The sequence below is a fragment of the Vipera berus genome (genome assembly GCF_964194415.1).
Source record: "Vipera berus genome assembly, chromosome: 1".
In the NCBI taxonomy this organism is placed as follows: domain Eukaryota; kingdom Metazoa; phylum Chordata; class Lepidosauria; order Squamata; family Viperidae; genus Vipera; species Vipera berus.
In genome coordinates this window covers 344,795,496-344,821,594 of record NC_138202.1, presented here as the reverse complement: position 1 = coordinate 344,821,594, position 26,099 = coordinate 344,795,496, and the positions used below count along the sequence as shown (strand labels likewise).

Below are 26,099 nucleotides of genomic sequence, written 5' to 3'. Positions count from 1 at the left end.
AGACATACAAATGGTTGCTTTGAGATCCATTATTATGTCTATTTTTGCTTCTAAGGTTTAAGTCCCGCTACCCTCTCTGACTGCCCCTTTTCTAACAAATCCCAAAACAGGTTGAGATGCAGCTTTGAAGAACATTCAGTCGGCACCTCAGGCCACCTTGGGGACTACGTTGAACATTGCCATGCACAAGGATAGGCAACCACATGCCCTCCTGATGCTCTGGATTTCGATACTCATCAGCCCCGATAGCATAAGCAATGGCAAGCTCCTGTGGGAACTGTAAACTCCAACCCTGGAGAACCCTAGATGGCTTGCCATTGCTGTACCACAGAATCCAGCTCAGCGTCAACTAACAGTGAATGCACTACTCTTAAAACAAAGAGAAGAAAACCAGTAGGAGAGGTCACTCAATGAACACCACTAATGTACGGTAGTATGGTCCATGCTGCCAAGACAACCCCATAGTTAGCATCATGGGGATTCTCAAAAGTCATGCAAAAAAAGACAACTCGCAAACTCAGGGTGGAAACCACACAGAGGTTTAAGAGTAATCTTGGTAGAGGAAAGCTGTCTTTCAGAGGGGAAGGGTTTTTTTTCTTTTCTTCCCAATCTCAATACATTTTGGGAAAGGGGAAAATGCCTGTTCATGGATTCACTCCCTAGGCTCAAGGAGGCTGAGAGCCCTTCAAATGTCTCATAAGTCTGCCTTGGATTCTCATGTGTTCGTGCTTCCATTTTCTTATCCTTTGAAACTCTTCAGCTCAAAATATCTTTAAATAATTTTTGTTTTTAAAAATACATATTTACAAACAACCCAGATATACAAGAGTCTATGGGTCTTGACTGAAGCTCATATCCATAGTTCATTTGTGATTTATGCAGATGAACTCATTCAGATGAGAGTGTCTGCAGACGGTCTGCAGCCAAGAATATTATGGCAAAACAACTTCATGGTCATTATGCTTTACATAGACACATGCTTGTGAGACAGCTGAATAAAAATCAAACCACTTGTAAGTGCTAAATGGGACAAGAAATCCGAGGCATTTGTTTTATTTGAAGAAGTCCCAGTTAAACTGGAATGAGCTTCTCTTGAGTGCTCCAATATGAAAGACCCAGGAGTTGAAGTTAATGCTTTGGTAGACAGAGGTTACTCTCTGGATGTGGATGATTATTAGATTGCTGCCATTGTGTTTTTCTAGCAATACTATTGCAGGATTATCAGGAAAAGGAATTCTGCAATGAGGTACTCCAAAGTGTTTATGTGAGTGGATGAGGGCTAGCAAATTATAATTTGATCACCACCACTCTAAGTGCCTCTCTTGTTTATTGATTGGAGCTCTGTGAAGAGCTTTTCATCCAGAAGTGAAAGAGAATGGATAAAGGTGATTTAGGGAGTGGAAATGAAGTTCTGAGGGGAAAGTAAGCAAGAAGAAAACCCTTCTGGTTTTGTCAAGAATGTCTAACAAAAAAATGTAACATGGAACAGAATGAAACTTGAGGAAGATGTGACAAGCTGAAGGGACAAAAGGAGAAGAGCATAAGAGGGAAACTTTGTGGCAATTGTAAAGCAAAGCATCCTTGCCTCAGAGGTGGACTTGGACATGTGCCCTGACCCAGGTTTTTAATTGTACAGGGCCATATTACACCCTGATGGAAATCAATGCCCAATTTCTAGGAAGCAAAGTCTAAAGCAAAGACCTATGAACACATCATTTTCTCTTAAGGAAACCAATGCTAAGTGGTTATGGCACAATCCTTCTTTTGGCCACCATGTGCCAAACAACAGATGGTTTACACTTTAGCACGCTCAGAATTAACAGTTATTCTCCCTTACTTTTGAAGAACAAGGGGACAAGTTCATTCAATTAACATTTATTCACTTTATAGGCATTTCTATCATTTAAAGTTTTGCAGGTATGAAAACAAGGGATGCTGATTCCAGCTCAGCTCTTCTCGAGTTACACAGAGGACGTAGGATGTATCTTGGCTCTTAATGCTCAATTTAGCCAAAGCAAGCCTTTGATCTCTGGAAAATACAGATTCTTTTCTTTTGAGAGAGAAAGGGATGATCTAGGCCCCCGGTTGCATTACTCTTTTACAAGCAATAAAAGGATAGATGATCTGAGGAATAGGAACAGCTCTTTGGACTCCAATCTTCGTCAAGCCCAAAGAACATGACTGAGATAGAATGCTGAATGATGATGGGCAGCGAGGTACAATATCTGAACAAGGTTCAATTAATATTCCTGCAGTTTTTCTACTGATTATCTAGTATGTCGAATCACCAATAAGTTGCAAGTGTAATTAGAATTATCTAGAACAGCCGTCCAATATCTTTCTGGTTGAAGACTATGGGTGCTCAGCAGAGCAATAGGCTGCTAACATAAGGGAGGTCTAGGAACCAGCAAGACAAACTCACAAAAACATGTGGCTACTTTAAGGGATTACAGAGTGGTCCTGTACTGTGCCCGGAATACATTTCTGCTTTTGAATTCAAGAGCTGCACAGTCAAAAAGAACATTAAAGATTGTCATTGTTCTATCAGATCCTTGAAGGTGTTTTTTTAAGGATAAAGGAAGAGTAGTATCTTTTGATTTAGTCAATATATTAATTTATTACTTAGCACAAGTTATCAATTTATCACATTCTGCCTAAAGTATTAGCTACGTTCAGTGCATTTGGGGAGTTTTTTTTTTTTAAGATTCCAGAACACTTTTGTGGACTACTAGGCTCACTGAGGGCTGAAGAATCAATGCTTTGCCAGGTGCTCTGATCACAAGCTTTCAAATGAACATTTTTGCAGTCTTAAGGTTGATATTGCTGTCTTATTTATGGTTACTTATTAGTTAGCCCTTCTGGTTTCAATGGGGTTTACTCTTGGATAAGTGACACAGCATGATACCTTTAGGTTCCCTTATCCAGATTCTCACCATGGCCAACCAGGTGTGTCCATCCACATGCTAAATGGATCTGCAGTTTATAGGTCTTTACAGCATAGCAAGACCAATAAAGATGTCATGCAAACAAGTAATATACAAAAATCATCTATGATGCAAACAAAAAAACCAAAAATAAATTGCTGTATTAAGACACCCACACCTAGTCCTTTTATATTGTATAAACCAAACCTATTTCCACTGGAGTGAAAATCAAGCTATTGATAAATCTTTTGAAGCTAATTTGCATCCTATTTACAGAGAGACCTCCTGATGCTGTAGATACCATTCCCCCCACCCACCCCAAAAAAAATGAGGCCACAGTCAACCTGTGTCGAGGACCTTATTTTCCCTGGACCTTCTTTGCATTTTGCTTGTGACAAAGAATTGTGGGTTCTCAGAAGAGAGGCAATTTTCAGATGGTTTATTAATTAATCACCAATTAACTGCATGAAAGAGCCTTAGTACCCGGGAATTGTCTCAAAAAGCTTATTGTCATTAAAAAAAAGTGGGTGAGATTTTCAAAATTCACTCTGCCTTACTTCAGGAGATTGTTCCACGCATCTTTTTTTTTTAATTTAAAAAAAAAGAAAACAGAACAAGGGATTAGTGATGGATGCACTACAAAGCAGCAGAAAGAGAGGAAATTGTGAAAAAGAAGAGAAAAACTAATAATAGAAAGAGTTACACTATTCTGCTAGTATAGCAGATAAGAGAGGTAGTCCAAGGAAGCAATCTGCTCCTGATTGGGGCAATTGCTACAATCCAGCTCTGCCAGATATTCAATGCACCTGAGCTTGGGCAACCTCTCACATCCTGAAGCCCTTCAACTTGTGCTGGGATGATCCCTCCTGATGCTTAGAATTGTAGTCCTCAGGCACCATACAGGAACTGCAGGAACGCCAAGTTGGAAAAGGCTGATCTAGGAGCATTCAATAAAGCCTAATGGAACAGAGGGCTCATTTCACAGTCTGAGAAAGTGAAGAGGAAGAAAAAGAATAGCATCTATCTAAAAATGCCTACACTTCAATAATTCAAAGGTTGTAACAGATTTCATGTCCTTGCTTGTTGGAGATTGCTTCTATAAACATTTCACTTTTGAATTTTTCTATTTATAGTGCTCTGTTGTAAAATACAGAATATCTGTTTTGTTAATGGAAGACACCTTTCTACATGGCTCCAACTTAATATGGTTGGCTTTGCTATCTGGAGGAATAGGGCTGAAATATATTCTAGTTTAAAAGATAATTCTCATACCTGGAAGTGTACAATTGAGGAAGGTGGATTCAGACTAAAACAAGTAGGCATGTACAGTGGTACCTTGGTACTCAACAGCTTTTAAATTTGGTACTCGATGCATTTTGACATGATTCCCCCCCCAGTACTCCGTTTGCTTGGTACTCAACACACAAGCTAGAATGTTGTTGGTGTCAGCTGCCTTGTGATTCACTATATAATTCCTTATGGGAAAAATTTGTTTGGTACTCATTGTTTTTGGTACACATACCTCCCAGAATCAATTAACAATGAGTACCGAAGTACCACTGTATGTGTGGAAATCCCATTTTGAAAAAAAAGATGCTTCCATGGCAATGTTTCATAAAGAACCTGAACACAAACAGTCCAGTCCTGAATGAATCTGGCCCCTCCCCCACAGAAGTGACCCTAGATTGTAATCCAACATTACTCATCATTGCCCGCAGCAGGAGCCAAATGTTTAAAACAAGTCTTTAAAAACTTAAACAACTTCAAGAGTTTTTGTAAGGATTTAAGACCCATCTCTCTGATTTTGAAAATGACTGGTACATAAGGGAAAGCAAAACCTACTCATTTTAAGCAGCCTTCTCCAAAGTGGTATCTTCCAGATAGGTTGGAATTGCAGTTATCAGTCCTAACACATCTGGAAGACGCCAAGTTGGGAAATGCTGATCTTAAGTAGCCGAGGCACTTTAACTATGGTATCTGAATTTCTGTTCCTAGAACTGTTTTTCTATGTGGCTTTCTCAGTTCTTATTTGGAGCTGCCCATTTAAGGATTAATTTTAAACTATTCTTACATCCACACACACCACAATGTTTAAAATAACAGTGCTCTGCTACCTGTCAAAACCACAAATTATTGCTTTATTTTAAATGGCAGCATTTCTACATACTGAAATAGCAAACTGAAATTTAATATCAGTAGTTTCTTTTGTAAAAGTTCTTTAACTTGGATGACACTGTGGCATCATTGGCTTTTCAGTCACAGACTAGAAAAGCATAGTTAACTGGACATTTTATACTAAGGCTTCCACACATGGACCACAAAAATCCAGATGACCTCCAGATGGCAGCAGAGATACAAAAGTTCTTATTTATTTTCTAAAGTCACCAATGGCTTCTGTTGTTATCTAGTGGTTGTCTGGAGATTTTGCAGCCAGATTTAATAGTCATAGCTTGTAAGTGAGAATTCCCAACTTAATTTATTTGGATAATTCTGTACAAATAAGATTCCAGCTTTCCAACACTATCCTTCTAGTTCTCCATGATCAAAAATAGGCTGTGCCTGCCCAACATTTACCATAATGTGTGTTTTACAGGATTAATTCAGTTTTGGAGGGTTGCATAACACAGAGAACTATAAATCAAATCCATGGAGTGTTTTCATCAAAATGTGGTTGGCAACTTTCTGCTTCAATGTATCATGAGAACAAAGTCATTGTACGTAATTGTTCTCCTCTGCTAAGCTTAATGATTAAAAGAACAAGCTGAAGTGTCTCCTTGTGAGTCAGTAAGTCAGTCTGGCTTCTCAAGACTGCAAGCTAATTTCCTTCCCTCTTCAGATAAATGCATTTACGTCAACTACTCTCTGACACCAGACTATAGGAAGAACTCAAATGATCCCAAGAGGGGCGCTGATACTCCTGTGCCAATTTAATTGTAACTTCAATTCAATGCAGGTTGCAATTTTCCTATTTCAAATAAACTCTAAGAAATCCAAAGCTGCTGCTGCTGCCTCTGTTGGTTGGAAGGCTGCATTACAATAATCCCTCCTTAAAGGGAAACAGAGCAATGTGGAAATAAAGGAGTTCCTTTCCACAGTACCTATCTCGCTGACAGTGTTGAGAGGAAGGTTGCTCAGTCATTCTCCTTGTTACTTGAAGGCTGAAAGGCAGCTGAAAAAAAATCTCTTTGGAAGAGAAAAGCTGGGGTCCCCTGGCTACTCCGACTGGTGACTGCTCTTCCCCTTGCAGGCAAATTGAAAGATGTACCATCTACTCACAACTGACTGAAACCTTGTGGCTAAATGGGGCTTCAAAAGAGGGCTGTGAAATTAATATAAATCTCTAAAGTGAAATGCGATGAGCAAAGCTCACGAGAAGCAGTTTCCAAACTATCTGTGGCAGAAATACTACTGCATGTCAACCAGCCATGGAATGACAGCATGTTGCTGAGGATTTTGGCTATTTTCTTGGACAGAGCACTGGTTTAAGCTGGGGTGCTAGGCAGGGCTACAGCTTCTACTGAATGGAGCATATATGCACTGAAGGAGAGGTAGATGGGATGAGCTGCTTTTTCAAAAAAAACTGCCTAGCGTTACAGATATTCTCATCACAGTCCTCAGTAAAAGAACAGTTTTCTGGATCAATCTGAAAAACCCTATTTCTTGAGTGTCTGGAAGATAGATGGATACACACCAAGAGCCTTCAAAAATACAGAAAGAGATTGTACATTATGCTGTGCTGTGGGGTGTTTCAAAATGGTTTAACCAACCATCACTGGCTGGGTCTGCACAAAATAAGTCCAAAACAAACAAACAACCCTGTCCCAACTAACCAATCAACATCATAACTTGTGATCCAGGCTGCAGAAAGTCTAGTTAGAAATGCAGTCACCCTATCCACTAGTTGCAAAAGTGTGTATACATGTGGAAGTGAGGAGTGATTTAACTTACAAGTGGACTAACGTGTCAGTGTTCACAGTGGACTGTGGACCAAATGGGCAGTGGGGCTGCAGCGGGCAACAGAGCATGCACCCAAGCCCAAATCCTTCTAACAAGAGAAGACTGAGAAGGGTCTGGCTGATTGCTTTAGGTGGAGTAAATCTTCACCCAATTATTTTAACTGTACTTGTACAATTTCAGGGACAGAATTAGAAAATATACATTTATAGAATGTTGCTCTCTTCTTCATTATAGTTCTCTTGTTCTAGGCATCAAATAGCCTCCCACCATCCAGTGTACTTCAAGAACTCACAGAATTGCCAGCCAATAGCTGAAGACCACCAGGATCAGGAGCTAAATCTTTTCCGAGAGACTCAAAGAAAACTCCCAAATGGCACCCTCCTCCTAAACCTCAGGCAAGCTACCACAACTCGTTGTTCACTCTGTAGGGCAGAAATCTCCAATAGAGCTAAATCTACCCATAGAAAGTAGAGTCCTACCATACTAGGCCTAGAGGGTAGTCAAACTATTAAGACCAACACTGGGATAACTAACGGCATCCTCGTTTATAAGATAATGGATTTTTGAGAAACGTTGGCCCCCCTGATTCTCTCAATTACCGCCTCTCCTTTCAAAACTGAGAACAGAAATGATCAAGAGAACCCAAATATTATTAAAGTGCCAAATTAATTAAATCTCCAGAAACTTCCTGAATCGAATGTGCAGCTATGGGCAGAGCAGTGCCACCTTTTCACTGATCTAGCTGGCTTAAACTCTGCAACCATTACTGGTTGCTATAAGCTGCACGTTCTAGAGCAGGCTTTTCCCTTGGGGAAGAATGAAACGACGCCCCTCTGCTTTTGGCAGGAAGTACTGCCCCAAATTGAAAAGAAAGGGTAAATCTGAATTTGTCATTTCTTTGCTAAAATCCAAGCATATCTGGTTGGGAAATCACATGAAAGACAGGAGAATATTTCTTTTTCCCAAGGCACTTAAATATTGCTTATTAGGGCAAATGGCAGAACCTCAAGTGCTAGGCTGCCCTGTGTCACATTAGTGATAGCTCTCCATGGGTTATGGAGAAGAGGCACCCAGTATATTGATAGAATGAAACTGAGGGAAGAGGGAGGTCTTCACTTCAATGGCTAACTGAACTGAACACACTGAAAGGTACTGAAGAGGAAGACAATAAACCAGAATGGGATAGTGCTCCGTTGCCTAAAGAAATATACAGACACTGGAAGGCTAAAAACAAATCCTTTGCCTGCTGGGAAGCTAAAGTCTAATGGAAGTGAAGAAAGGCAAGTGTTTTTTTAAATGTTGTCAGAGAATGAAGAGCTGCTTCCGGTTTTGCAAAGGGAGTGGGAATTTCTCATTGTACGTGGAAGGCAGGCCTTTAGTTGGAAGCCATGTCACATGCTCTAACTGACTGTACTGGGACCTGATGGGTGGCAGCTATCGCAAGCATTCCAAAGTCCATTTTCTAGGAAGATCCTGCCAAAGCCCAAATGAAACACCCTCAGCAGCAGGCCTTAAGATCTCAAGGTGCTCCAAAACAGTGTTTGTTTCTCAAGCTTGGCGACCTGCAGATGTGTGGACTTCAACTCCCAGAATTCCTTAGCCAGTATGCTGACTGGAGAATTCTGGGAGCTGAAGTCCACGTGTCCTCAAGTTGCCAAGCTTGAGACAAACTGTTCTTAAAGGGAAAGTGTGGCTGTCCCATTATTGATTCTCAAGCCAGAATCTGTCCCTAATCTTGCTTATATTTGTGCAGATTTGCACCTTCAAGTCATAATAAGAGCTCTTTGTGCATCTTAAAGATAATATTTCATATCCCCCAAACAGCCAAGAAACTATAAAATTAATAGCAAAAATTGGGGAAAAACGAACCTGCCTTCCAGCCTCCTGGAGCTTTTGTTCTGGACCATGAAAAGGCATTTTTTTGTTGTTGCTGTTGTTAAAGCTACCGAACTCTTAATTTTGTGAAGACTTGAACTAAGTGCTGCTGTTGCATATTGAAGACATGGTAAAAACCTAATTTGTTTTTTTTTTAAATAAAGAAAAAGAATACACAGGGAAGGTGATTTCACATTTTACAGCACTGTCCCCTCCCCAAAACAGACTTAGTGACCAATTAATACAACTACATTGAGGTGTAATATTGGGAATATATCTTTTAAAGTCAGAATGTCTCTTCCCCATCCCCTCCCACAATATCATAAAAGTAAATATTAATTAGAACATAAGTCATGAATGCACCATTAAAGTGTCATCAAAAGATGTTGACCTAAGCAGTTTTCCATGATACACAATACGGCCCTCCAAAAAAAAATAATAATCTGTCAATAATATACAGTTTGACAACTACATCTTGTAAATTAAACCCAATACTGCCGGCAGTCTATCCCTCTAAAGAATATTTGCCCCTTTCGGCCTTTCCTAGTAATCAGATAATAAAATACAGCACCTATAAATAAGCCAAAAATAATATAATTATATGCATGTATGAGTGTGTGTATGTGTGTGTGTGTATATATATATACACACACATATACACACACATGCATATTCATACCCATACATACACACCAAAATCATCTATTGTTAGTTTTAAAGATATGGCAATAAAGGAATCTAAATCAGCGAATTTGTAGAAGCCATAACTGATAAAACAGCTTATTGAAAAAAGGTGGCAGTAATGCACTCTAAGCGTGCACAAGTACGTAAGAAAATACCAACGTATAAAATTGCACACATGCACACACACACACGCACACTCATTCCTCCATACACTTCTATGCTCACGCATATACACATAGACAACAGGAGGAGCTGGAGACAATTTGGAAAATCGATGCTGTACTTTGATCGGCTCTGTGGCTGTCATAAAACAACAGGAAGAGCTAAATTTTGGGAGAGGAGAACAGTTCCTGTTGTGTGCTTTGGTGAGCCATTCTGTAGTTTGACACTGTGATAATCGAGGGCTACGTACCCTTCCTCTAGGCCCGCTACTCTCTTTTACTAACCAGTATATGCCATGGGACCATGGATAATCATTTAGGAGTGCTTAACGGTACTCCAAAGAGGCTGAAACGGTTACCCTTATTCTCTGGAGTAAGTGAGACCAGAATAGCAGAATGGCTGATGAAATACCAGGCAAGCCCCAGATCGTAATCAGCCCCAGTAATGTTGTCCTGTGAACTATTGCCAGCTCTGGAGGATGGAAACTCATCTGGTTGGGTAAGGCTTCTCAATGCACCACCACACTCTTTTTGAAACCGATGCCAGGTGAACACATTCATCTTTCTTGCCAACCAATCCCCTCTCCGTCAAAAAACCCCCACACAGTGTATTTTGTTTAGCACATTATCCTTATTTCACCCACCTGATTGCCTGGGGTGTGTTAAGGACTGCTTCCAGATGCCCATGTAATTTATTTTTTCTTTCAAAAAGCTGGTGGTTTTTTCCCCCACTTCCAGATCACATAGGTCAATGATTAATGTGGCATGTGCAATCAGATGGGTTGAGGACTAGTAACTTATATGAACTTGTTGGCAAGGCTGGCATAATGCAAATTAATCTGAACCGATCAAGTACATCCCTCTTCCAAGCTGTCTCCCACACCTCCCAGAATGAGGTCTGATCCGCGTGCTCTGTGGTTAGAGGTTAAAAAGCAGATTATAAAATACCTAGATTTCAGAATTTTTCTTCTTTTTTCTGTCCTGATTTGGCCTAAAATGGAGTGTATTAAACAAATTCCAGCCAACAAAGAGACTAGAATCAGTTAAAGCTATGAAACAATGTGCACTACAAGTCAATTTTCTATTCCACTTAACAAGAAAAACACTGAAGTCAGCTACCACAAATTAAGATGTTTTCCTGATGTGTCTATTTTTTTGTCTGTTTAAAAAATACATGGAGTAAATGCGTTTTCTTTTAAACCCCAAGTTTCGAACAATACTCTTTCTTGAAAATATTTAGGAATTCAAACTAGTGTGTTTAGAGTCGGGTTGACTGTGCAATCTCTTAGTGGCAACTGAAGAGCTACAAAACAACTTTTTTTTTAATCTCAAAAATCTCCCCTCCCATCTTTTTGTTTTCCTGGTTAAAGAAGATAATAGTGTATTATTATCGCTCTGTTTAGCCATTAGATGGCTGATAAAAAGCCCCCCTTTTAAATATGTGGGTTTAATTTTTTTTTCTTGTTTGTATATATATTTTTGTTTTAAAGCCCACACCAAAGAGGAGGGCAGAAGGCAAAAGCTGTATGAGTTTTTTTTCTTCCTCAGAAACTGTGGAAATCACTTTAGGGCAATTAATAGAAACACTTCAGGGTACAAAAAGCTGGACAAGTTTCAGTTTTCTTCCTTGAAAACACAAACATAAAACTGGGCTTAAACACTCCTTTTGTTCTCTATATGCACCTTGGCCTATGGCATTTTTTGCCCCGTGGCCTGCAGGGCGGTAAGTGCGGGACACAATAGAAACCGACAAGAGGTCCAAGTTTTAACTTCCCCAGCCCTGTGGAGCTGGGTGAGCTTAATCTCAAAACTCCCATTCAACGGGCTCCTCTCGACTTGCAGCCTTCTCCAAACGGTGGATTATACTGTTCAAATTTGCTGCCTTCTTTTTCCTCAAGGTGTTGTCCCGTGTGTTCTTGGAGCACGCTGCCTCAGAAAAACTGAACAAGCTCTTGAGTGAGTTGGATTTCTGAGAGCTGGCGGTGGCCAGCGTGGAACTGGTACTTGGCACAATGGGCACTTTCTCCACACTTTCTCCCCTGGGCTTGCAGGAGCTCTGCCCTGCAAGGACTGAGGTAGAGGCATCCTCTTCTGGAGCACAGTTGGGCCTGGCCTCCAGAGTTTCTCCTGAATGTTGAGAGCTCAGGGGAGAACCCCGACGTGGTGCTTTGAGCCTTCCCTCGTCATCTGTGTCTTCCAAGCTCTCCATTCCCAACTGGAATGTCTCCGTTTTCTCCGAAGATCCGGCGTCTCGCAGTGCCTCTTCCCTTGCTTCGAAAGCTGACGCTGCTCGCCCTCCCTGAGACTTCATGGTTGCATTGCTGTACTCATCTGCTTCCAGGCTGCCTTGTTTTGTATCAGATGGGCCTTCTGTGTCCACCCCATCACAACTGTCTCCTTCAGAGCTGTGAACTGCCCGGCTGCTTCTAGCTGAAGGAGAGTCACTCGACCCAGCCTGGCTCTGGCCTCCAGCTTGGATTTCTTCAATAAACAGCTCTCGACGAATACGTGACCTGAAAGAAACAGGTGAGAAAGGAGTGTCACCCACTGGTTGCACCTGGCACTTCCCCCAAGGACATCAAATGGGTGTATCTTTGACGATTCCACCATCAGGCTGAGAGGAAGACAGGCAACCTTTCTGGGTGAGGGGGACACAAAAGCTTTTGGGGTAAAGTCAGGATAAAAGCGAAATTGGAATTAACTGGAACTGAATTTATTTAATACAGTTAATAATGTATCTTCTCCGTGTATTTAGTAACTCCCTGATTCTGCCATATTAACATTTACAGTTCAACAGGGGCTACCCGTGCAATCTTGAGGGCAACAAGGCTGTATAGGTAGTCCTCGACGTACGACTACAATTGAGCCCAAAACGTCTTTTGCTAATTGAGACATTTTTAAGTGAGTTTTGCCTCATTTTACAACCTTGCTTACCACAGTTGTTAAGTGAATCTGGCTTCCCCACTGACTCTGCTTGTCAGAAGGTCACAAAACGTGATCACAGGACTCTGGGACGCTGCAACCATCATAAATATGAGACAGTTGCCAAGCGTCTGAATTTTGATCACCTGACTGTGGGGATGCTGCAACGGTCATTGAGTGTGAAAAATAGTTATAAGTCACTTTCTTTAAGTGTCATTGTAACTTTGAATGGTCACTAAACAAACTGTTATAAGTTGGGGACTACCTGTACATCCTGAAGGCAAGAGACTGAATTAAGCAAGACTCCATCCTTGGAGATTCATGCCTTAGTAGAGAATCTGAAATAAAATTTCACTAAGGAAACTTTAGTCCAGAGTTAAATTAATACAGATCATTTATAGAGCAATTTGCCATTCACCTTGGAACATCCAATGTAAGATGTTACAAGGCTATGAAAAATTCAGCATCCTATTCCCTATTCCAAGAATAGGAAAGACATGCTTCAGAGTAGCTTAAGAGAGCACAACGAGCAGTCATTAAGCAGCACAGTCAATAAATGAGGTATCATGCGACTGTACCTGATTTTACCACCTTTTTTACTATGGTTATTAAATGAACTGCTGCAGTCATTAAGTGAGACATCACATGACCACAACCTGTGACCTTCCTTGCCGGCTTCCCCGTTGATTTGGCTTGTCAGAAGCCAGCTGGAAAGGTTGAAATGGGCATCAGGTGATGTTGGGACTATCATAAATGTGCAACAAGCACCCAAATCGTGATCGTGTTAATTGTTGGGACGCTGCAGCGGTCCTATCCGTGCAGGCCGGTCATAAGTCACTTTTTTCAGCACCGTCATAACTTTTGGCTGCTAAATGCAGGGCTTTTTTTCTCATAGAACGCTCAGAACGGAGTTCCGGCACCTTTTTTGAATGGAACCTTGTAGGGTAGGCAAGGAGGGTTGTATGACCTGTGTGAGTTCCGGCACCTTTTTCTTTTACAAAAAAAAGCACTGGCTAAATGAGTAATCATCAGTCAAGGGCTACCTGTATTCACTGTCTCTCCTGGAATATGTCTATCCTCCTTCTACCTAATCATTATTCCCCTTTTCCGAGGGTCTCTTGTTGGAAAAACGTGCCTAGAAGTTTGGTTGGAGGGAAAGAAGAGGATTTCCTGTGATCAGTTTTTCCCCTCCAAAGTCCAATCTTGCTCTCCTTCTGATCGCAGAAGGAGACTTCCAAACTGTCCTATCGTCTTGGCGAGAGCGTCCCAAATACCTGAGTTTTCTGCAGCCTAAGTAAGCATGTTGAGATTTAAATTGCATTTTCTCAGATACAGTCTACCTAATTCATAAATGGCGTATGAGAAAAAAGACCACCTTCTTCAAAGAGGAAATGGTATATAGGGTTTCCTGCCTGAGCAGGAGGTTGGACCCAAAGACCTCCAAGGTCTCTTTCTGTTACTCTTAAACTTTATTTTGGTGATTTCAGCTGCAGTGCAATTAGTTAGAAAGAGATGTTTCTTTCTAACTCGGCAGGACATGCCTCTTCTAGAGGAAGCATTTGCTAGTTGTAGATTTTATAAGTATGCTTTTTCAAACTAAACCTTATTAACTGGGTGCACAAAGCGATTAAGACATTAATTTGATACAGCTATCTAACAGTGAAGTCCTATTATGTACATCGCTACACAGGTAATCCCTGACTTACAATAGCAATTGGGACCAGAATTTCCATCACTAAGCGATGCAGCTGTAAAGCAAAACTGCATCACTTGGTGACAGCAACCCTGCAGTCCCATTTGCCATCATTAACTGAATCTCACGGTCGTTAGGCGAGGCACTTTGCTGCTGGCTTCCCACGACCGGTCAGTTGGGATGCAGCAAGTTGCAAGTCCCAGGCCCAAAGGAAGGGAAGTGGGTGGGGGACGTGAGAGGCACAGCAAGGGTCAGGTGCACGAGGGTGCGTTAAAGGCACGGTGTGTGTTGTGTGTGTGGTGATAGGTGTGGTGTGGATTGGGTGCCTGAGAGGCTTGGAGTAGGTCACAGAGGGCGCAAGGGGATGATCCAAGAGGTGTGATGCGGTATCGATTGGGTGTATGAGGTTGTGCACAAGAGGCACTAGGCAGGTCAGGGAGGGTATACAAGGGAGTGCCTGAGGTGTGGCACAGGGACAATCAGGGAGAGCCTCCAAGCAGTCAGTATAGGTCAGGGGTAGGCAACCTTGGCTCTTTTATGACTCGTGGACTTCAACTCCCAGAATTCCTGAGCTAGCATGGCTCAGCTTGGAAACCTCTCCCTTCCCCCTTAGCATGGCTGGCTCAGGAATTCTGGGAGTTGAAGTCCATGAGTCATAAAAGAGCCAAGGTTGCCTACCCCGACCTATACTGACTGCTTGCAGGCCCTCCCTGATCCTCCCTGTGCCACACCTCAACTGGGCTCAATTGTGGTCGTAAGTCAAGGACTCCCTGTAAAGGGTGATGTCAGAGGAGCTGGGGGAAGAGTGTGAGGGTGGAGGAGAGTTACCCCAGCAAGCTGCAACCTTCCCTGCCATTTTCCTCACTCATTTTTCTGGGTAAGCTGGCAGAGAAGGTTACAAATGGTGATTACGTGATTGTGGGATGCTTGGCAAATGGTTGTAAGTGTGAATGGGTTGCCACAATCACATGACCATGGGAATGCTGTGTTGGTCTGAACTCTGAGGACTGATTATAATCACCATTCATTCTTGGGATGGTCTCTGACTGAATGGTCATAAACTGAGGACGACCTGTACACTGCTTCTCTTGGACACAGGTCGAACTACAAAGCTGAAACTGGTCTGTAATAAAGCAATTGTGAGGAAAAGGGCACAAAGACTGCCGGTTCTGCAGTAGAACAGAAACCTGGAAAAACTTGGAGCTACCTACCTATAATTGTGGAACCAATTAATGACTGTGCTGGTCTTCAAGTTGAGCTGTGTGGCAAGTTCCTCGATAGTTTTTGGTGATGGGTATGGCTTTTGCTGATAGGCTCGTTTCAGAGCTTCTTTCTCTTCTGGAGCCAAGACAACCCGTGGCTTCTTGAGCTGATGCTGTGGTTGTGGGCTGGCCCCCTGGCTGTAATCTATTCCAGTGGAAGATGATTCTGAAGGCTGGCTGTCACTGACTGAGCTGTGCCGCCGTTTCATGTATGCTGGAAAACAAAGGAAGCCATGCTGTCAGCTAGAGACAAAAGCAACGAATGGGAAAGCTGGTTCTTAATGAGAAGGTGCTGCAACTCTGTGGGGCATATGAAATCTACTTAAAATTGCTTTACTTAGCCAAGACATATCTATTAAGATTGACAGTCTCTTCTCATGTTTCATGCACAAGATGTTTCTAGCCATCCTGTAGGGTACTGTGTGGAGTCGGAAATGCGCTCAGAAGCTGATAAACGGGATTGTATCTCATAGATCAAATCAGATGGTAGGTGAGGACCTCCAGGAAAATCTTTTGGTGAATGGCAAAAGACAGCTGTCCCCTAACAGTTTAACATTTGCATTAATACTCCTCTCTTTCCGCATTTAAGTATTGAAACACTGCTTGGCTTAATCAATCCGTACAAAGGGGCTTTGTTTGATTTTTGTTTTAATTAAGGTAAAGGTAAAGGTTCCCCCGCACATGCGTGCTAGTTGTTTCCGACTCTAGGGGCCGGTGCTCATCTCCGTTTCAAAGCCGAAGAGCCAGCGCTTGTCCGAGGACGTCTCCGTGGTCATGTGGCCGGCATGACTAGACGCCAAAGGCGCACGGAACGCTGTTACCTTCCCACCGTAGTGGTCCCTATTTTTCTACTTGCATTTTTACGTGCTTTCGAACTGCTAGGTTGGCAGAAGCTGGGACGAGTAACAGGCGCTCACTCTGCTACGCGGCACTCGGGATTCGACCCACCAAACTGCCGACCTTCTGATCGACAAGCTCAGCGTCCTAACCCACTGAGCCACCGCGTCCCTTTGTTTTAATTACAAACCTTAAAATAAATTTTTGAGTTTAGAATTTGGTACCTATAAGTGCTTATCTTTTGCCTAAGTTTTCAGCAGGGACATATTCCATATTCAGTAATAATATTAACAATCAGTGAACCACCTAGTTAATTGCTGAAAGAAGACTGCACAGACTGAGTTACAAACAATAGTATAACAAAATAGCCACAATAGTACAATGGAATATCTGCAAGAAATATCATTGCCGGCAAATAAGAACTGGTGGGACCACAAAATAGACAAAATAATAGAGAATGAAAACCTAAGGGGCTCTGGGACTTTTATTTATTTAAAACATTTATACAGTATAGCTGCCCATCTTATAACCAGCCCTGGGCAGCTTCTAATCTTCAGAATTCAAACAAACACCTGCCACTAACATCCCAGACTTAAGAACTGATGAAAAGAAAGACAAAAAAAAAATGTCTGGAGAGTGGACACTGGAGTACTTAAAGTCAGCAGAATAGAAGAGAAAGAACTGGGAGAAAATTACAAAATACTAAGATCTGAAAACAGAAGTAGCAAAAGTGGCAAAAGAAAGCAAAGACAGCGCCAATAGTAATAGGCGCCTTTGGTTCCAAAATATCTGGAGTGCCACCTGAACGCCATTGGCACCTACAAAATCACCATCGGACAATTGTAAAAGGCAGCTTTACCTGGAACAGCCTGCATCCTGTGACAATACCTTTAACGCCATCAAAGAACAATATCTCAGGGGCTGCCACAAGGAAGAGGGAGTCAAGCTATTCTCCAAAGCGCCCGAAGGCAGGACAAGATGCAACGCATGGAAACTAATCAAGGAGAGAAGAAACCTAGAACTAAGGAGAAACTTCCTGACAGAACAATTAATCAGTGAAACAACCTGCCTCCAGATGTGGTGAATGCTCCAACACTGGAAGTTTTTAAGAAGAGACTGGACAGCTATTTGTCTGAAATGGTATAGGCCGGTTTCCTGCCGAAGCAGGGGGTTGGACTAGATGACCTCCTCCTCCCCCTCCCCATCATCATCATCATCATTAATAACATCTGCCTATTCCAGGACTCTATAGGCGGATAAAAATACCAAATCCAGTCTAAACAACGGTGTGATGAACTACAATACAAATTTCACCATTCTGAAGTCTGCCTATCTCTGGCTTAGCTCCACAGCAGGCCAGGCAAGTTAACGTTTGACATTTAATGTCTTGACTACTGTGTGAGTTACTGTGTAAGTGATTTCTATACTGAGATTCCAGTCTGAGAGAGCCAACAGCTCATCTGGCATGTCTTAACAGAAATCAGGACACACCAGCCTCCATGAAAATCTTTGTAACTGAACCAGACTTATCTACCTAATGCTTCTGTTTCCTGATTGATGCTTCAGCTTGCAATCCGTAGAGATGCCTCTATCTTTTAATGTCTGCTCCTACCTCTTTCAGTCCTGTTTTGTTACTTTGGAGCTCAGCCTTCACTTGATGTAAATATGGGGTTGGCTCCTGGACCTTTTTCTGCTGATTCAGATGCCTGATTTGCAGGCCATCTCAGGCCACATTTATTGGTCCTGCAGCTAGCCCAAGGTCCTATCTATCCAACCTGAGAAGCTGGAGGTCACACTGGAGGATTTCTGCTGGCAAAGCATCTATTTCTTAATTATAGCTCTCCCTGTAAACATGAGTATCCTTGAACTGCCATTTCTGCCAACCACAAGGAATCTACCTCCTTTCTCTAGCGAGAGAACGGTGGGCCTGCATTTCATTTATATTTACTGTTAAAGACTGAAAAACTCTTTTACAATAGCAGTCATGTCCTGCATAACTATACCTCAAGTAATTTTATATTTCTTAAATTAATTAAAAAGTTAAATCAAATAGCCTAATGATACAAATAATTTAATATCTGTTACCTTTACTAAGGATGGCTACAAACTACACATACTATATCACATACGTACATGAGGCTACCTTGAAGACCACTTAAAAGCTTCAAATTTGTATATATACTTTAGCTTTTAATTTATGTATCTTTTATATCTATTAGCTTTTTGTAATTCTTTATAGATTTTATATATACACATATACACTTACATACCTTGATTTTTTATGCTTCTTTGTAATGGCTGTACCCCATCCCCATACAGGTCTATGATTGTAACAGGCCAATTTGATAAATTGGTTTTGGGTGAATCAGATTATTCCACACTACCCTGGTTGTTCTGCTTGTTCAATATTTTGAACAAGTTGTTTGAAGAGTTATCAGCATTTCAGAGCACAAGAGGGCGCTTGGAGCCTGTGGAATTTGTGATTCTGCTTTCCTGAATTAGTTGGGAGATGACTTTTGATGACTTACAACAATCGGAAACTTATATTCCTGTAGCTGTTATTAATTTCCAATAGTGGTGAAATCATTTATGAAAACTCTATGGCCATCTATTACAGCCTGACCTAATCTAGTATCCTAACATTGGAGACATGATAACCATGAAAAGTGATAAAAATGAGTTTTTCTACTGCTGTATTTTGGTCTTCTCTGGAAATAAAATATTATAAAACGAAGACAATAAAAGATGACAGTTCAGATATGGTGGCCAGATAGCTTTAATTAAGAGAAGAATGAACTAATTCAAAGATGATTAGGTTATTAGTGGCTATTAGTCTTGATGGCTGTTTTCTCTCTTCTGAATCAGAAGCAATATTGGGCAGAGGCCAATCTGGGCTACAAATTCAAATTCAGAATAGAGCTGGAAAGGGACCTTGGAGGTCTTCTAGTCCAACCCCCTGATCAAGCAGGAAATATTTCAGACAAGTGACTGTCCAGTCTCTTCTTAAAAATCTCCAGTGATTGAGCACCCAAAACTTCTGGAGGCAAGTAGTTCCACTGGTTAATTGTCCTCACTCTTAGGAAGTTCCTCCGTAATTCCAGGTTGCTTCTCTCTTTGATTAGTTTCCATCCATTGTTTCTTGTCCTGCCCTCTGCTGCTTTGGAAAATAAGCTGACCCCCTCCCCCTCTTTGTGGCAGCCCCTCAAATACTGGAACACTGCTATCGTGTCACCCCTAGTCCTTATTTTCTCTAAACTAGCCAAACCCGAATCCCGCAACCGTTCTTCTTATGTTTTAGTCTCTAGGCCTTTAATCATCTTAGTTGCTTTTCTTTGCACTTTTCCCAAAGTCTCGACATCTTTTTTTTAAGTAATGTGGTGACCAAAACTGGATGCAGTATTCTAGGTCTGGCCTTGCTAAGGTTGTATAAAGCGGTAGAACTTGATAGGTTATCTGGAACTCATTTTTGACTTGTGAAATCGGAATAAGTGGATAGGGTGCTCTCTTTGGTATGTTTATAGCTGTTTGTGGGATGCATCCATGCCTCCTCAGCTCCTATGTGTAGCTGTGGCGGTAGTGGATGGTAAATAATGAACTGGATCCAGGAAGTTTGCCAGTGCTTATTTGGGAAGAGTTGTGCCTATATATCCTTAAAAGAGGCTGTGGTGCAACATTCCTTAAGAGCCCCTTTATCTATTCTTGACAACCACCTGGTCTCTAACCTTTCCTTTTTAAGGGAGATTATTAACACAATGGTCTACGAGGAACAAATAATATGGAGCTTTTTTCAGTAAGGGTTCAAGGCCTGGACACGTGACAGAGATGAAAGTGGTTTTTATTTATTTATTTGAATTTATTTATTAGCCATACAACTTCAAAGAAATCTTGTTGATGACCCTAGTCAGGATCTTGATCTTCTGAGACCTCTTGGCAGTCTTTTTTCCTTCTGATGGAGGCCCACTGAACATTTCTCCTGCATGGCCTACGAGGATTGGGAATTGAAAGCCCTGCTTTACACTGTTTCTGCTCCTTCCTTAACAGTCAGTTCCAGCTGAGGTACCTCAATAGCTAGATAAACTGACTGTGAGTTCTTTCCTTAGTCTGGCATACAATATCCTCTGTATATTGATCATATCCAATTACGGATCACTACCCCAGATTGCATAGGAGATGCTGTTTGATGCCTTGTCCTAGTACATAAGGCTATTGAGGGTGGATGAGACAAAGTAGGCCGAAGCTATAGTAAAACATAGCAAGGTGAAGTTGCTTCTACATCAAGGCTCTCAGAAGAGTTATTACTATTGGACAATGGGAACACCCGCTGGGTGGGGGTGAGGGAGTCTTATCATTTAACTAAGCACATTTCCGAGCAGCAATCCCAGAGCTGGTTTCGCTTTCTTATGTGCCAAATGTGAATTTTTCAATAAAGTATAATACTCTTGGTAAAATAATGTCCTAGGAGTTTCTTTTTCTGGAAATGCCTACTGGAACAGTTGACATTACTTCAGTACTGTTTCTTAATATGTGTTCTGGCTCTAAAGCAATATGTAAGTAACTCATAGCTATTGCTGCACGGATAAGTGGGGGCCATAGCTACCAGACAGAAGGATATTTCCCCAGTTCTGGCTGGTTTATTAGTTACTGCCCTACTAGAATGGGAAGACATTGTGATAATGACCCCATCACTGTAGGTAGTCCTCAGCTTATGACCATTGGTTTAATGACCATTCAAAGTTATGATGGCATTGAAAAAAGTGACTTATGATCAGTCCTCACACTTATAACCATCATACTCTCCCTGCAATCACATGATCAAAATTTGGGTGCTTGTTAACTGGCATGAATTTACGACAGTTGCAGTGTCCAGGGATTGTGTGATTGCCCATTTGCAATCCACCCGGGGGACCCCTGACGGCAAAATTAATGGAGGAAGCTGGATTCACTTAATGACCATGTGATTTGCTTAACAGCCACAGCAAAAATGTCATAAAATCAAGCATAACTCACTTAATGACCAAATGGCTTAGTGATAGATGTTCTGGTCCCAATTGTGGTTGTAAATTGAGGACTACCTGTATGTGCTTGGATTACTGCATATGGTCTATGTGGGATTACAGTTAAAACAAATTCTGAGCCAGCTAAGTAAACCTGTGGTCACTAAGTGCAATTCAAATGGCAGCTTTAATCTACAAAACCCCTATATAGGTTGGCTGTGAGATATCTACAGAACCATCTTCTCCAACTGGAATTGAAATATCCACTTCGGGCATCCTCCAAACAATCTGAAAGGTGAGGTAAGGCTTGCAAGTTTGGCTTTTTAGTGGATTATTTTTTTCCCCATTTGATTATCAGAATGACATCCCCTCTTTTGCTCAGGAGGGGATCGAACATCTAACTCAGCTTAGATGTTTCTACTATATCACTGGCTGCTGGGTTAGTTTAATTGTATCTACCAATGTGCGTGCTTTTGTCTAATTTTAACCTTCCTAGATCATATTAAACACTTCTTCCCACACGCTAACCTTTTCGGTGCTTTATTTATTTATTTATTTATTTATTTAGGATATCTAAGGCAACCCAACCGAAAACACCAACTCTGGGTGGCCCACAAGCTGTGGGAACTGCATGACTCAGAAGGTTACGCTCTTGGCCAGTGATATTTGAAACATACTGAAAACATTTTCAATTAAATGGAAGAGTCATCCTGGGCTGGATGTCAATCCCCTCCCTTTGACTGCAGAAGGGACAGAAGTTACCTTTCTTCTCCATGCGCTTCATGTCCATCAGCTTTTCCACATTGTTTGGGTCATTGAGCCACAGCTGCATGCGCACAAATGGCTCCCGGCCCTTCAAGCTTAGTTTGTGCCAGGGCTTTGGGCGAGCAAGTAGGTCTGAGACGGAGCCTTGTGTCAGCCCCAGTATCGTTTCCCCAAACAAACGCTGACCTGAAAAAGAAAGGCAAACATCAGATTATTTGTGCTAAACAAAAAAAAGAAAAAAAATACCCAAGTACAAGAGAAACAAGACTTTATAGATCTGGATGCAAATGAAGGAAAAAACGATACACTTGAAAAAAAATCAAAAGATGCTCGATTGTTTGGGCTTTTCTTAACAGGAAGGATACACAATCCCTAAGAACCAGCAAGCAGTTTATAGGGAGATGGCTAATTCTTTTGGCCCTAGAGAGCTACCTGGTGTCTGCACTGAAGAGGAAGACTGATCACAGTCAGTCCCTTAAATGCTTTTCATTTCAAAGGCCTGGAATTTGGCACACAAATCCATTCACAGAGTGGGGTTACAATAAAATGCTTCTGTTTTCTGTGGTGAAAAAAAATTGCTTGCTCCTTAGGTCACGATACAAGGAACACACTTTGATTCAGAAGCTCTTACTCTTGGGAAAATCATTTCGGATTCTGAGTCAGTTCTAGAACACACGAAACAAAGAGGAGGCACTCTAGCAAAGGGTATCGGAATGGTAAACATCTTGCAATAACCAAGAATGTCACGGGGCTACACCTCCAACAGGTAGTCACCCAAACAGGTGACCAGCTCAAACCTTTCTACTTTCCCCTATTAGCCTTCCTGTATTTGAAATTCTGTACAGCGAGAGCCAGCCTGGTGTTAAGGTACCAGACTAGAAACCAGGAGACTGTGAGTTGTTAGGTATAAAACCAAGCTGGGTGACTTACTGTCTCTCAGCCCAAGGAAGCAAGCAGTGGCAAGCCACATCTGAAATCTTTCCAAGGAAATCTTTCCAAGGAACTGCAAGGAAAACGTCCAGGCAGTCACAAGGAGTCAAAACTGACTTGAAGGCATTAAAAAAAAAGTCCCTCTCTAAGGAAGATGGGCAATTTCTAAACATGATAAACAAACAAACAAACAAACAAACAAACAAACAAAACCAAATCCAACAATGATCTAGCATTAGACAGTTACTTTCATACATTTTCTCCTAAAATCTCTTTTATTTAATAAAGTCAAGTGATGATTAACGCTTTTCATTAAAGAGGGCTTGTAAAGTGATCTCATGAAAGCAGACATGCAAATAACAGTAGAAAGTGGGATAGGCTAGCATTATACTGTAATCCAAATTAGATATGATTAAAATCAGAATTAATGACGTGCTTTAAAGACTCCAGCAGCGAAGTGGGATATAAATTCACAATAGATTTTTTTTTTAAAAACAAACAAACACCCAACAACTTTTGATTCTGGAGTTCCCGAAATGATTTATGGAAAAATGAAGCTGAGGGAAGAAATGCATAATGCCTTTTGAGGGTAGAAAGGCCTGTTCTACAATAATTTATGATTGTGCTGTAATAGTTAAGGCCTGGACTGGAACCACAGAGTCCCAGATTTTACTCCTGGAAGCTCCTGTGATGACATGATATGGGGCCAGCCTCTCTCCCTCTCTCTCCCCCCTCCGTCCAACCTCCTTCAAAGGGTTGCTGTTCTGGGGACAGACATGGAGTGCCATGTTTGCAGCCTCCACTGAAAGAAAGGAGGGATGTCAATCTAGTAAGCAGATAAAAACATGTTCATATTTCCTGCCAGTCATAGGAGCTGATGCAGCAGCACATGTGTTTATTTTTATTTTTTATTTTAATTCCATTTATATCCCGCCCTTCTCCGAAGACTCAGGGCGGCTTACAAGCTTAGCAGTAGCTTAGCAGGGCATCTCCTCACGTAATCCCTACCAATCGATTATGGTTATGACCAGTGGCGTAGCGTGGGTTGTCAGCACCCGGGGCAAGCACCCGGCCGCTGCACTGTCCCTCCCCCAGATAGTCCCTCGCTCTCTCTCCGCACCGCACGCCTGGCACCCCCCCCTCTACAGTGGGTGGCGACCCGGCAGCTCGGATCGGATTCGCACAGCCAGCACTGCAGTGAGAGAGAGTGAGTGAGCCAGGCAGGGGCAGAGAGCTGCGAGTGCGAGCGCGCCCCCCCAGATGTTGCGCCCGGTGCGGCCGGCCCCCCCTGCACCCCCCACGCTACGCCACTGGTTATGACAGCTGCAAGACTTCAAGACTGCAGCTTCAAACCAAACGAATCACACTCAAATGCAGGCCCATGAGGGAATGTAAAAGAACTCTTCCCCCCCCCCTCTAATTTCTTTGAAGGTCTCATTATCTGGATAACTTTGTCCTTCCCCCTAGGGTTGCTGTTTTCATGGGCAAAAGGACAAGACTGATTCTCCTAGCTGGGAGGACCTTCCTGCAGTTCAAGGTTGAGGACCTTACAAGGGAGATAATGAAAACAAAGAATAGCAACGGACTGAAACAATTTCCAACCTGTATTTCCTTAGTCAGCTCCTGCCATTCAGGGCGCCAGATGCTCAAACCGTACTGTGGTCAGGCTTCATAAGAGTGCCATTCCATTAAGCTCATCAAAACCATTCAAACAATCAGCCTGGCACACCCTTGCTCCCTACTCAGCCGCTGGCATGCCAAAGCCTTCTGGAGGGCAAGCTGTGGTGTCTTTTTTAAATCCCAAGACCAAATGAACCTTAACTATCAGGACGGGAAGTTTTCGCTTTATCTATTTTTGCCTTCACAGAAACTTTCTTAGTGAATGATTCTGTTCTAAGTCTAATGCTCAGTTCAAATACAATTGCTAAGCACATTGATTTGTGCTTTAAATTGTAAGCCACCCTGAGCCTTCGGAGAAGGGCGGGATATAAATGGGATTTTTTTTAAAAAAAATACACACCTGAATCTGTGGAAACTTAAAAGGACTACAGTACTTCTCCTTCCAATTTGATGTTAATTATACAAATTTGAAATTATACAAATTTCTTAGAATGTTCTGGTTCATCTTTGCAGCAGTGCCTAAAAGGATGGGTGCGAAAATATGTCTGTCTTCCCTGTTCTTCTTCCATCCCGTAAGTGTAATTTATGCAACTTTTTTTGAAACAGAAAATAATTTCCTTGGATTGATTTCATTTTAGCAAGCATTGCCTTACTGGAAACATTTACTAGATAAGACACTGACCAACTCATCATCCTCCAGATACGTTGAGACTATAATTGGGTAAGCATTCTGGAAGTCTAATCCATCTGTAAGGTAAAGGTAAAGGTTCCCCCCGCACATGTGTGCTAGTTGTTTCCGACTCTAGGGGCCGGTGCTCATCTCCGTTTCAAAGCCGAAGAGCCAGCGCTTGTCCGAAGACGTCTCCGTGGTCATGTGGCCGGCATGACTAGACGCCAAAGGCGCACGGAACGCTGTTACCTTCCCACCGTAGTGGTCCCTATTTTTCTACTAGCATTTTTATGTGCTTTCGAACTGCTAGGTTGGCAGAAGCTGGGACGAGTAACAGGCGCTCACTCTGTTACGCGGCACTCGGGATTCGACCCACCAAACTGCCGACCTTCTGATCGACAAGCTCAGCGTCCTAACCCACTCAGGCACCGTGTCCCTATAATCCATCTGGAAGGTGCCAAAATGGGAAGGCAATGTAAACTACTCACCAAAACTCCATTAGAACAACCGAAGCAGAGAACTGAAAGAAGAGGTTAAAGGTCTTAGGCTTTAACCTTTTCTTTAACCAGGAGACTGACCAACTTAAGGCCATTCACTCTGTCTCAACCTTAATGAAGGAGACAATGGGAAACCACTTCCAAGAGTCCATGTAGTTACAAAGAGTCAAGATGGACCTGAAGGCGTAGACACAAAACAAACTCTGGGAGGATTTAAGCTAGCAAGTCCAACCTCCTGCTATCTGCAGGGATCCAAGCCAAACTATCGCCAGTAAGGTGGTTTGATGGTGGGATGGGTAGCACATAAA

At 42.0% G+C, this 26,099-nt stretch overlaps 1 protein-coding gene across 2 annotated transcripts in view; it reads right to left on the bottom strand.

Moving 5' to 3' along the window:
• Positions 1–26,099, bottom strand: part of CUX1 (cut like homeobox 1) — a 346,988-nt gene that overhangs the window by 29,448 nt on the left and 291,441 nt on the right. The window contains exons 22-24 of one of the 2 annotated variants that reach the window (XM_081318569.1): positions 22,072–22,260; positions 15,428–15,692; positions 9,632–12,114 (exon numbers count right to left, since the gene is read on the bottom strand). The exons of the other annotated variant lie outside the window; for it this stretch is intronic. Of the exons in view, the coding sequence (XP_081174695.1) occupies positions 11,406–12,114; positions 15,428–15,692; positions 22,072–22,260 (1,163 nt within the window). The 3' untranslated portion in view covers positions 9,632–11,405. Of the gene's footprint in view, positions 1–9,631; positions 12,115–15,427; positions 15,693–22,071; positions 22,261–26,099 lie in introns of those variants that run through there. 2 annotated transcript variants of the gene reach the window in all.